The 12,851-nt window shown below is 46.7% G+C and overlaps 2 protein-coding genes across 2 annotated transcripts in view; both read left to right on the forward strand.

Moving 5' to 3' along the window:
- Nucleotides 1-4,997, forward strand: part of LOC121838279 (DNA polymerase theta-like) — a 44,391-nt gene extending 39,394 nt beyond the window's left edge. The window contains exon 8 of the mRNA XM_042294407.1: nucleotides 910-4,997. Within this exon, the coding sequence (XP_042150341.1) occupies nucleotides 910-1,124 (215 nt within the window). The 3' untranslated portion in view covers nucleotides 1,125-4,997. The remainder of the gene's footprint in view (nucleotides 1-909) is intronic.
- Nucleotides 4,998-9,811: 4,814 nt separating this feature from the next.
- Nucleotides 9,812-11,636, forward strand: LOC8037781. Its single transcript, XM_029993263.4, has one exon. It carries the CDS (start codon nucleotides 10,235-10,237, stop codon nucleotides 11,489-11,491), a length of 1,257 nt encoding a protein of 418 aa, XP_029849123.3. The 5' UTR covers nucleotides 9,812-10,234; the 3' UTR covers nucleotides 11,492-11,636.
- Nucleotides 11,637-12,851: the final 1,215 nt, after the last annotated feature.

Genomic DNA, 12,851 nt, shown 5'->3' on the forward strand with positions numbered 1-12,851 from the left:
GTTGTGACCTCTAGCGCTACCTATCCCTTTATAGGACTGCTTTGTATCCATATGTAATGCGATACAAACAAGATCCAAAATATCATTGCACCGCAAACTTGCTGGCATTTTTCGATAAAACGAGAGAGCAAGCACTCTGTGGATGCACTGTTTCTCAACTCGCTCGAAACTAAATCGAGCTCAACGTGTCTCTAACCAAAATCTCTTCATACGAAAGTTTTTGTTTTCCTGGCTACTTTTATAGCGGCATTATACAAAAAATACATATGTCTTACTGGTATTTTCTGAAGGCTAGAAGCCCGAGCTTGGAGCTTTATCTTTGACAGTTGCTTCTGCTGAGCTAGAGTTTGTGCAGCCAATGTCTGTCCTTGAGCAAAGAGCTCGCGCTTGTAGCCAATAGCGGGATTGTCTTACCGATTATTAACGCGAAAAAAAAAGTGAGATGCAAACATTAAGACAAAGCAATACCCCATGCAAAAGAAAATGGAATAGTGCAAAATAAGTGAACACTTTATAAGAGCAGAGCTACATTTCGGGCAGAAATTAATTGACCACGCGAGACCTTTATAAAGCAAGCACACTCTCCATACGTGGGAGCAAGGGCTCGCAGCCACGGTACGCTTGCGGGCTGCACCCCAGCAAGTCGCAAGCTGCTTTCGAAGCCGCGGGTTCTCAAACTGGGTTTCCGGGAACCCAGGAAATCCCCAGAGTACTCTCAGGGGCTCCCCAAGCTCTCAAATTTCTTCCAGCGTCCCTACCCCCATGTACGCATTATTCCAGTTTAAGCACTATGGTGGGAGCTTGGTGCAAGGCAAGGAACGCGTGCCGGAAGAAGGGCTTTCAAAATATGCGCCCCGCCGGACTCGCTCTGTCGGAATCCTGTAGCAAGCCCCGCTCTTTGCCTTCCAGGGTGTGGACATCCCTCGTCGGGGGCCTTTCTGGTGCTGCAGCTGCACGACGAGCTGCTGCTCGAGGTGTGCGCCCGGGACCTGCCGACCGTGGCGGCCTTGGTGGCCGAGCGCATGCGCACGGCCCTGCGACTGCGCGTGCCCCTGGCCGTGCGCCTCAGGGCGGGGCCCAGCTGGGGCCAGCTTGAGGACTACTCGCCGGGCAGCGCCGCCTAGGCAGGGCCAATAAACGGCCACGCCTTTTTCTTAACGCAGAACGCATTTTATACAGGCGCAAATCTGCGAACCAGCCTTTAAAAGCCAGCCCTGTTATCGCAGTACCTGGAACGCGTCCTCGACCGGCGCGTTTAGGCCCATGGATCGAACGTGGTCCTCAAGTGGCAACACACGATGTCGCGGGAGCCGGCGTGGCATGCCGCTGGATGTTGCGATTCCGACAATTGGTCGTAGGCACGCCGGCAAAAAAGGCAAGCGAATGCGAGGGTCGCCGTCATCCCGGCATCCCATCTTGCGTCTGCTTTCATTTTCGTCGACTGCCTGGCTGCAGAGCGACCTACAGCAGAATGGATGTCTGCTGTGTCTACCTCCACTGCGGCGACACCGCCGGTGGCTGCGGCCACTGACGGCGCAACAGTTCTACGATGTCGTGTAAATCAAGGGACCATTTTAGAGGACCCAGTGGACGTAATACTAGTCGTAGACGCTTTCCGGGCGCCACACTGTACCCCGTTGCAATTTAAGTCCAACTGCAGCCGACGCGATGGCTCCAATCGGGCAGTGCCAAAAGTGCGCTGTCGAAATGCTTCTCGTCTTTGGAAGTTTGCTCTCACCAACTAAACCGACCGTGCACAGAAAAAAGTACAGGATCGCGGCCCATTCACTGTGTGCAATTGGCTCTGTCGGACTTAAAGTGAAACGGAGTATAGCGTTGTGCTTAGAACAAGTTTCTGATCGTCGTATTTACCCTGGCCTCGAAAGTGGTGTCTCGATTTCCACCCGTTGACATGGTAGAAACGTAGCGTCGTTGCTCGCCGCAGTTCTGCTGGCGTCGAAGCGGCAGAGGTAGGCATGGGGGACACTGTTCTGCTGTAGGTCGCTCCACAGTGAGGCGGTCGATAGAAACCAAAGCCGACGCACGAGGGGAAGCCACAACGATGGCGATCCTCACGTTTGTTCGCCTCTTTCGCCGGCATTTCTACGACATCAGGATCGCGACGTCGGACAACACAATGCATCGGCTCCTGCGACTCGGTTCGTTGCCACCTCAGGACCTTGTTAGAAGCGCAGAAGGGACGGAAAGCACGCCGGTCGAAGGCGTGTTCCTGGGACCATAATTCTAGAGCTGGCTTCTAAAGGCTAGCTGGCACATCCGCACTCAAGTGTGCATCCACGCTCGAGTGGCTAATTAGATTGTTGTAGTATGCAAGCCGATTTTTGCAATTTATTTCAAGCAGCAAGAGTGTTTCTTGCACTATAAAATGGACCAGAAAATTTCGTGCCTACACCTAGAAAGCTCAAACTTTCACCAAATGTACATTTAGGTGGTGGATTTTAGCTTGTGAAATTTCGGGGCATTCTTCCTGTAAAAATCGAGACCAACGTGCTTGCCAAATTCAGCGGCGGACGTTTTCGCAGGCAACCAAGTTAGTGATGACTAACTTGTGGCGCCATCTCCCGACAGGCGCAGAGAGCAGACAACGCACCCTCCTGTCTGCCAGCCGCACCTATTGGGAGATGGCACCGCTAGTTAACAATCATCACTGACGCGGTTATCTGCGAATGCGACTACCTTCCACTTTGGCAGCTTTGTTGGCCTTATTTTTTTATAGGAAGAGAATGCCCTGAAATTTCACAAGCTAAAATCCACTAGCTCAATGCATACTCGGTGAAACTTTGAGCTTTCTATGTGCCGGCACCTAATTTTTGCATTCCATTTTACAGTGGAGGAAACTCTGTAGGCACCCTCTAAATTAGTCTAATGCAATCCAATCTTTCTTATTGCTTATTTCAATAATATGCTTGGACAATCACACTTTCTTATTGCTTATTTTAATAATGTTCTGGACAATCACACTTTCTAACTGCAAATTTCTTCCCAGTGTTCAGTTCTGTGTGCCTTTTATGATTGAGACGATGTAGTGATTGACCGACTGATGGTTGTGTATTGGTGACAATGTAATTAAGTTGTTCTTTTGTTGATGTTTTCTTAATGCACCTGTTGATCCGACTTTGAAATGGTGAATGAAATGTCTTCTTGTTTTATATATCCCTGTTAGCTATCTTTGCTTTCTACCAAAGGCCTGCAGTATGTTTTACATAAATAAATGAATTACTGTGGAGAACCACTGCAAACTCTAATTTAAATAGTTTGTTAGACCTACAGAAGACAGTTTGCAGCATTGAGAATCTTCATTTTACCAATTGTTCAGCGCCATATTTCGCAAAGTAATAAACCGTATATGTTGAAAAACTTTATTTGAAAACTTGCAATGCAAATATATAGTAACTAGAACAGTGATCAAAATGTTTTTATTTTTTTTTATTTACCACTTAAAAGCAATTCAATATAATCTGTGAAATGAACTTTACATAAAGCTGAAAGTATGAAGAAATTATGGCTCCAAAGTGCTAGCCTATAAATCCCAGAGTTTAAAGCACCCCAATATTACTAAATTACCCCTTAAAGACCGACGACCAGTTTGTGCTTTCCACTTTTCCCCCGCTTCCTCCTCTCCCCCCTTCTACCCTGTCCACTGTTGCCCGTTTCCTCCTCCCCATGGGGAGGAGGACCTTCTGCCTTGCAGAATGTCGAGTCTGGTTGTCGGCCTTTAAGTGCCACATTTTTTTAAGTGTCCTAAAAAGTGCCATATTTTTTTTATTGAGTTTTTATTTCTCTAGTATCACAGATAGAATTTCAAGTTTATTATGCGAAAATCAGTATATCTGTGTGCACATGAACCTTGTTACAGTTGTGCGTATGCGCAAAGTAGCTTGCGTTTCTGCATACACGTTAAGCATCTTACATCCTCTGTGGTTGAGTGTAAGGAAAAAACAGTAAATTAGGGCAGTCCTGTTGATGTTTTTACGCTAAAACTCCAAGTACGGTACAGCCACATTATTTGAGGATACAGACTGTGCGGAATCACCGCCACCATCCGAATTGTCGTCATCGCCATCATGGGATACACTTGAAGAGCTGAATTCAGCAACAAATTAAGTCATCGTCTTCACTTGACGAACAAAAATAAACTTCTTCCGAGTCACTCTAGCTTTCCTCAGCGATAAATTTTCATTTTCGCAATGAAGTTCCGCCTGCTCCGTTAGCTGGCAACACCATTTTTAAATGACTGTTGCCAGAGTATCTTCTCATTTATCTTGCCAACTGCGGCGAAAAAAAAGAAAAAGATGCCAACTAATAGTATTTGAAGTTGGGTTAGTCGGTGCATATTGGTAACTGGAAAAAACAGCGCAAAAAAGAAAGTGGCGGATAAATATAATGTTCCTGTAGTCTTCTCGGCCCCGTCTAAGTTGTCTCAATTGTGTGCTGCGATTGAGAAAGCAAAAAGTAAACGTGTGGTGTGTGAAATCAAACATTGTTTCAAATACGTCGCAGGCACAGTCGCAGTTATGTATAATGTTCGAGCTAGGGGACTTTCTCTTGTCTTTGAGGTCTATGCCATCGGGTCACCATTGAAATATTGGCACATTGAAATATTGGCAAGACACCCTAAAAAATTGACTAGGGAAATTCATGAGGCATTACATATGTCTACACGGTCCTGATTGAGTCAGTTAGGATGTGTAATGAAGAGTTCAGGCGTACCGGCATCCGCTCGTGTATCACTACTGCGTGGTGCACGTTAAAGACCCCAGGCTAGTGGTTGTACTGCACTGGCTAAATTGCTCATTGCAACTTTGAAATGGCTGACCAACTACCGTACATGCTCTATAAATATCCACACAACCCCAATTATTATTGAAGAGTTCAGGTTTATTCGTTGAATGGGAATGTTTGTGTAAAAGTTGGGGTTGAGTTCTTACAATTTTTAAATATGTTAAATATCCTGTAACACATGATTTTTTTTTTTTTTTTTTTTTTTTTGAATGGTTGATTGAAGAAGTGTATTGCCATGAGTCTTTTTCTTTTAGAGCGCAGCTCTTAGGCGCCCTATTCAGGCTTGAGCGGCGTTGACGTCGCCGTCGGCGTAACCGCACGGTGCATTATGGGACGTTTCCCATGATGTCCCATGATAAGTAGAACGTCATCATGGGATGCCATGATAAATGATGTCCCATGAAACGTCCCATAATAAATTTACCCATAACGCGTTGCATTATTGGTAAATTCAGCACAGGGGTTCTCAAGCTGGGTTCCGGGGAACACGGGTTCCACGAGCTGGTCTCATGGGTTCCGTGAACACCCAAATTGCAACCCCTCCCCTCCCCCCCTGCCCCCCACGCTGCAGGCTGCGCGGAAGGACCATGCAAAGCACCTTCATCTCACTCTGTACTGACATTGCGATTGATATAGTGGGGATATATAAGAAGCAACACAAGCAAAACTGCCTACAATTGTGCATCTATTGCTTCTCGGTCGGCAAATATGGAGGGGGGGGGGGGGGGGTTCCGCGGCAGTCTTTGAGGCTTTCTAAGGTTCCGCGAGGCCAAAAAGTTTCAGAACGCCTGGTTTAGCAGAAAAGAATTTCCCTCTAAATTCAGCAAAAATTTCCCCGCTAAATTTAGTGGGAGAAATTCCTTGCTAAATTTAGCGAAAAAATTTCCCCGCTAAATTTAGCTGGAAAATTTTTCCACTGAATTTAGCGAAAATTTCTTGTAAATGGGATGCAAGGAGGAGGGGAAGGTACACATGAGAGGAGGGTATGCCCCTCCTCTACTTCTGCGTTACAGGAGATTGTAAACGTCTTTCATTTTTTCCACTTCAATGCCTTTATGTCTTGGAGAAGAAAAGGAAAATGAGGTTGTGAGTCAGCGCTGTGTTTGTCTTTTGTGTTCCTGTCCTGTGTCTTTTTTTGTGCTCTTTTGTCCTGTTACCAAGACGCCAACTAAAACAAGTGCTACCATCTATGATCAGCGTGGCAAACCACTCGGACGAGCGTAGCTCGTTCATGGAACTGAGGGCTACCGAAAAAACCAGTGGACGAGCTGGGCTTGTCCGTGGCTTTTGTTTAACCAGAAAGCCTCGAAGGCACTTAAGGGGTTAAATGAAACATACTGCTTTGCTTCTTAGCTTGAAGAATACCATGAAAAACTACTTTCTATAATTTTCTAAATAGTATTGTGACAACTTTTTTTGTGCATATTGGTTCTATTTTGTACCTTCTTGTTGAATCATCTGTTGTGACTGCATGCATCTATGTTCTTTTTAATCAATGTTTTCCATAAAACTTCTAGCTTCATCTGGAATATTTCAGCTTCTAGTAATTTATATTTTGTTGGGTATGTTTCTTAGAACTCTCTATCTAAAACAATTGTTAGTTGTGTGCTTCTACGAGTTATTTCACTTTCCGATGTATAAAACTTGTCTCGCAGTTAATTGCCAACTGTACTTTGTTGACTGACAAGATTGTGCATTTATTTGTTGTTATGTAGCATTCTTTGCTGAGCAATGTAAAAGGTTGGTGGGGCCTCATCAGGTACAATTTATTCACCTTTTGCCCCCCACCCATGACTCAAGAGGTCCAAATAAAGATTATTATTATTATTATTATTTATTGTTATTGTCGTGTAAGGTATGACAATTTGGCACAAGGATGAAACTTGAAATCAGTTTGAGAAAATATTTAACTCAGATCTTCTCCTCTGATCTCGAAGTCCTTTTCGCACCGAAGGGAAAAGATGCCACCATGAGCAATGTAACATTTGACTTAAAATAAATGCATGTTTAAGAATAGTTTATACATTCCCGCCCACATTTTCCTATGCCGCTTTGTCAATTAAACCAAACACTCCAATGGCCCAGGGAGCCAGAAGGGTCGTGAAACAACTTTTAGGCTTTCCTAGTCATGTGCAGATTCAGATCTTGATGCCTTGCTTAGACTGTTCATCCTCAAGCGGGAAGTTCAATGGGTGCTATATGCTCGCCGGACCAATCGGCTGCCTCCCTTTTATCACCTGACCCCATTGTCTGCACACGGGTATGGGCGGGAGCGTGATCACGTGGCGAATGATAGATGTTGGCCAGCCTCCACTGTACTGGCAGCTTTGGGAGAAAACAGAGTACACCCTCTACTGAGATGTGTTTGCTTGGTGACGTCTTACTGCCTGGCTCCTCCCACAGGAGTGACGTCACGTCTAGCAACTGCCTCGCAAGAGGCGGTTGCTAGATGCGACGTCACATACGGCGGCGACGACAGATCGCACGCAACCATATCGGCCGCGTTTTATATTTTTGCGTTCTAAAACCTACCTTCCTCTACAGCCTTGCTCTACTTACGCCATCGTGTGATCCACTCCAGTAGATTTGGAACATAGCCATGTTTAATCGGGCATAATAGCAACCACTGATTAATGATAGCAACTCGTCGGAACAGCTGGGCGATTCAGAAGACGTCTACGTGCGGCACACCTTCAAAACTTTGCCACGGCGTCGATTCTTGAGAAATATCCAAGCGTGCGAAGGCACAGACACACAGCACTTAGGGGTGCCATGGAATATGATCACACCGCGACACCAGCAAGACTTGCGTTCGACGAGATGTGCCTTTTTTTTGCAATGCTGCGCTTTCGTAAAATTTTTCATGTGTTCTCAAAGGCAATTCTCACCGTTTACACGAGACTTTAAGAAATGGCTTCGGCGAATGACGACGAACGAGCAGAAAACGTGTTTTCAGCATGCTGCCGCCCAGCCTCCGCAACGCTGCGAAAGGTTGACTTTTCTTGTCCCTAGATGGCCATCCGGTGGCAGCATAGATTAGTGAAATCTAGTCCCGAGCACTGGAAGTGCGCCTGGCACGTTTAGTGGAAGTAGTGACTCGAGTCATGACTCCAAGTTTCTACTTAATGCGCCCAATGCTAACGCATTTCCATCGAATAAATCCCATTTATAGTCGACAATTTTTACTCGAGGATTTTTGACGGGTGTGAAGACCCAGGCTTATTTTTTGACATTTTAAAGATTTTAATATAAAGGGCAACTTCGAGGTGCTAGTATAGACCGTTCCACTAGGAAGAGCGGAGTGAAAAAAAATGCCCTCCCCCTCTCACCCTGTGTGTCGTCTGCTCTGTGGAGTGGGCTGTACCGACTGATCTCTATGGCTGTACCTAACATCCAGCCAGGGGCGGATGTCCTGACCCCCCTCTTGATTTTTTCATGTGTAAAATTTAGAGTGTAAAACAAGGGAGAGGGGGAGGGGGTTCCTAAATATATGGTACGCTGACCAATACCTGACCCCCCCCCCCCCCCCCCCCCTCAGGAAATTCCTGCATCCGCCCCTGCATCCAGCTGACATTCAAACTCGGTTTAAAATCGTGTCATTTTCGAAATTTCAAGCACAGATGCGCGGATTTTGATATGTAAGTTAACATGTAATGCTATGCTCGATAAAAAGACTAACAGAGTCTAATTGCAATGTTACCTGCGTGCAAATAAAAAAAAGGAAAAAACTGTCGGAGTGGCCGGTCGCTCCGGCGAAAAGTAAATCCGGTTTCTGTAGCTATTTTACTACACGAAGTTCGTACTGGTGTAGGCCTTTAGTGACAGTGAGTGGAAGCCCAGAATAATAAATCAAAACGTGCTCTCCTGGTGCAATAGACGCAGTGGATGCACTATTAAAGTAATGGAACGAAGATACGCTAGTTGATCCCATTTACTGAAATAAAACAGAGCGCTAAAGGTTGATTTTGAAGTACCCATAAATATTCTAAAAATGCGAACCACTTCATAACGGCAGCCACGAGCAAGAGTTCGATGTTCGGTACAGCCCGCCGGTACAGCCTAAAGTCACTGGATTTTAAGTACAGCCCAAAGATGGAGAACGGTAACCTCCCGGTTTGTCGTCTGCTAGCAGAGTCGGGCGCGTGCCCGCTCTCGTTTTACCCCGCCGAACCTGCTAAACTTCCCGGATGTGTAGAGAGGGCGCTGCGGTCTAACAAAATGGCAAGTCTCAGTTAAGAAGAAAGTTAAGGCCACAGAAAGAGATCGGTGGCTAGAGGGAATGCAGACAAAGACGGCTTTGGAAAGCTATAGATTAAACAAAAGAGTTATTGCCAAAGAAAGCATTTATGACAATTCTAGGGGAAGCTCATTGCTGTTTGAGGCAAGAACGGGTGTTCTGCGAACCAGAACATACAGAGTGAAGTACCAGGAAATTGATACAGTGTGCACTGCTTGTGGAGAGGAGGACGAGACGGCTGAGCACTTCATACTCTACTGTAAAGGGCTTCACCCTATGCCTACCGAAGACAACATAGATTTAATAAAGTCATTGGGTTTTAGAGACAGCGAAGGGAGAGTGGATTTCAAGACTGTAGAGATTACCAAGCAAAGATTCAGTGAATGGTGGCAGAAATCGAGAGAAAACTAGGTATTTTCTTATTCACTGATGGCAAGAGGGTTTCATAGCCTCGCTTTCTTTGCACTGCGGAGTGAATATAGATTTCACATTTAAATATTCCAAGCTTAAATGGTAAAACAAAGTGGCTAGGAGGCGTAAGCTACCGCCCAATCCAAAGGGCTCAGCCGTATTCATCCATCCATTCATCCATGGCGCCGCCCCGAGAGCGCTAAATTTGCTAAATGGAGTGGTCTATTTATTAGAAAGATCAGTCACAAAAACATCATACACGTTCTTTAATAAATAAACAGTTTTAATTCAAGAACTGATTTTTTCGCTCGATACGCTAAATCGCTTATTAATGGGCCATTTTGGGGGAACACTGGGGACACGCTGTACATCTGACAACACTGAACAAGAGGTCGCATTTTTTCATTTTTTCGAACTTCAAAGCGCCAGAAGTCAAAAGGTCGAGGTCGACGGTTCGCCGAACCAGTGACCCAAAAAACCAAACCGACCAAACTATGCAGTAGTACAAGGGTACAAGCTCCGACAACCGCCACCGCGCAGCCCAGCCCAACAGTAGTTGCATGTCTGACTCCCCCACGCGCTCTGCGTCCGAAGGTCCGAGGCAAGCCCAGTAAGCTCGAAACCGGTTTGCGAGCGGACAATTGCCTTGCGCGAGCCCCACCCCCTACTACGGCGATACTTTCAAGTTTCAACGGTCTCCAAGCCAGCTCCAACCAAGCACCGCGTCTGCTGCATTTCAGGCGAGCACAACGGCACTACCACACAACCGCTTCAGTCCTTCCGATGAGTGCTCCGAGCCGCAGGTCCGCGCCAGACGCGCTTCGGCATCCCGCCTCCTCAAAGTACGCCCCTCGGTACGACCTACGTCGCCGCGTCCTCGTCACGAACCTAATGCGCGGCCACCGCGAAGGCAGCCTCACGTCCATTGTGGACCAGTCGCCCGATCGGCCGGCCAAGCGCTGGGGTTATTCCGAAAGCAAGCGACTGCTTACGTTCCAGCCGGCCCTAACGCGGCGTCGAATCAAGTCCCCGCGCAAGCTGGGCTCGCCCAGGCCCAACGAAACCGCTGCCGAGACTGTCGAAGTCCAACAGCGACGACTGCACAGGAGCGGGTCATACCGGGAAGCGGTCTCGGCTGAAGTGACGGTTTCCGCCGCCCCCGCGGAGGACCTTCCGAAGGCGAAGAAGGCCAGGGTGGAGGTGTCCGCCACTACCGGCCCCTCACAGGCTTCAGCGGTGACGAATCTGAGCCATCCCAACGACGAAACGCACCGCGTCCGGCACGGACAACCTTTTGTTGCACGACCGTGCTTCGAGCAGACGTCAGTGAGGTCTGCTACGAGAGTCTCAACCAGCAAGGCTCACCTTCCCGCTGCTTCGACGCCAGTTCGACGACAGGCAAGGGTCACTGTCCGCCGTTGCGTTCCGGTCACCCATCCGGTGCTTGAAAACATCCCTCCCGCGGCTTGGCAAGTTCCTACGATTGTGCAGTCTAAACAAGCTCTCTTGTCTCAAGACATCCAACCATACAGCAACCAGCTCCATGCTCCATCTAGCCATGTGTTCCGGGGCATCCAGTCGTCACTACAGCCACTGCATTTGAATTCTGTGCCTGAAAGTCCTCAGAAGGTGACTCAAAGCACCCAGACGTCGCCACCGCCAAAGAGCAAAGGTCTTCTAAGACGAAGGTCGTCTCTAAGACGTGCACTTGAGCGTGTTCTTGGAGTCGGCAAGGAAAACGAACAGATGGCAAAGAGAGTGTCGGGGAACGGTTTGTCGAAGGACAATTCGTTGAAACAAAGCAGCCGTGTCAAGAGGAGGCCGTCTTTTGTCGAAGCCTTCTTGTCCAGAAGGAGAAGCTGCGATGCCGGGAGCAGTGATTGCAGCCCTTTGAAACGTCCCGCACAGCGTCGTTCTGCCGGGGTTCCGGGTTTTAGGTCCACAGAGGATTACCCCAAGTCTATGCCCAATCCCGTCGTGAAAATCAGGAGAGCACGTAGCCTTCGCGTACAAAGCTCCACTTTTGATCCTTGGGGCTGAATTGTTACCTTGGTTTAGTTTGACTACATTTGGGAGATTAATAAGCTTTTTATCTTTTCCTTTCACATGTCGTGTTTTGAAACGAGGACCCACCTTGAACTCATTTGTTTGTGCAATTTTAAATATATAATCCTTCTTCTATGGATGACTGACCCTTCATGTTTCTTCGAACCATGTTCAAGCTTTGTTGAACACGTCATATCAACTCTGCGAAATTCATTGATGCTGCGAATCTTAAAAATTGGGTACTTTCCTAAAATCTTCCTTTTTGTGAGAAAAAGAATGTGGTTTTGGATAAAATGCAGTGATCAGTGCACCAATCTGCACAGCAGTGTTATTTATTTTTCACACATTGATGTTAGAAGTTAGAATGCAACTTTTGTTTCGCATAATTTTCATTTCGTATTATTTCCTCTCCTTTTGCATTTATTTGGTTTTTGTACATTGCTGTTAGAAATTGCTGTATACGAGTTTCCTTTTGCATAATTTGCTTTTCCTATATAGATGCCTATTTTGTCAAAGTTGTGTGTATGGGTATTTTGTTTGTTTTGCTTTGTATAATGCTTTTAAAAGTTAAAAGTATTAATTTTTTGTTTATTATTTTATTAGTCAGCACGCATTTCGTTATATAGGCAGCTTGCTTTTGCATCCTTCGTTGGTTATCCTGCTGGCAAATTTGGAACGAGCACCAGACCACATCAAGCTGCCTCGGGCAGCTTTTTGTCTGGTGCTTTGGCATCTGGTTCGAATCGCTAGCGCTACATTTGGGCGGAGAATGAGGGTTCGGTGACGCGTATTGTTTCGTGTTTTTGGTAAGGACCGATAAACCCCGATAAATAACCCCCAAGGTGGTTTTCTCGGAATCAGGGAAACTCAAAAAACCCCGAATGGGGGCTGCGCTTGAATAGGAAAATTTTGAGGTTTGAAACAACAAATTTGACAGGAAAAAGGGCGGAAACCGGGGAAGCTAAAGTGGATAGGTTAAGGCGAGCGTCTTGTGATTCTGATCCTTAAAATAGAATGAAAGCACGCAGGACTTGCACAGACAACCCCACTGCCTTTTTGGAAGAGTGGTTGTCTGTGAAAGTACTTAGTGTTTTTTAATCTTTATTTTCAGTGAAGTGGGAGCGACCTCCTTTCCACAACGGGTTTTCTGTCAGCGCCCTTTTCTCCCTCGCACTGTCTTTCTTATGCTGTATCTGGCTATACAGCGAGCAGGCGTTTCCAAATACGTCTTCGGCGCATCGGAGCCCAAGGAGATGCCGCCGATCAAAGCTCGGCGTAGAGAACGCTCAGGGAACTCGCGGTGACGAGGTAGGCGCGCGCGCGCTGTCATTGTTAAGGTCGGGGGGAGACAAAA

Source organism: Ixodes scapularis, unplaced genomic scaffold (assembly GCF_016920785.2).
Source record: "Ixodes scapularis isolate PalLabHiFi unplaced genomic scaffold, ASM1692078v2 PGA_scaffold6__148_contigs__length_123643588, whole genome shotgun sequence".
NCBI classification, from domain to species: domain Eukaryota; kingdom Metazoa; phylum Arthropoda; class Arachnida; order Ixodida; family Ixodidae; genus Ixodes; species Ixodes scapularis.

Bases quoted from the DNA above. Each gene is read 5' to 3' on its own strand.
- LOC8037781 (XM_029993263.4), top strand. From the start codon at position 10,235: ATGAGTGCTCCGAGCCGCAGGTCCGCGCCAGACGCGCTTCGGCATCCC.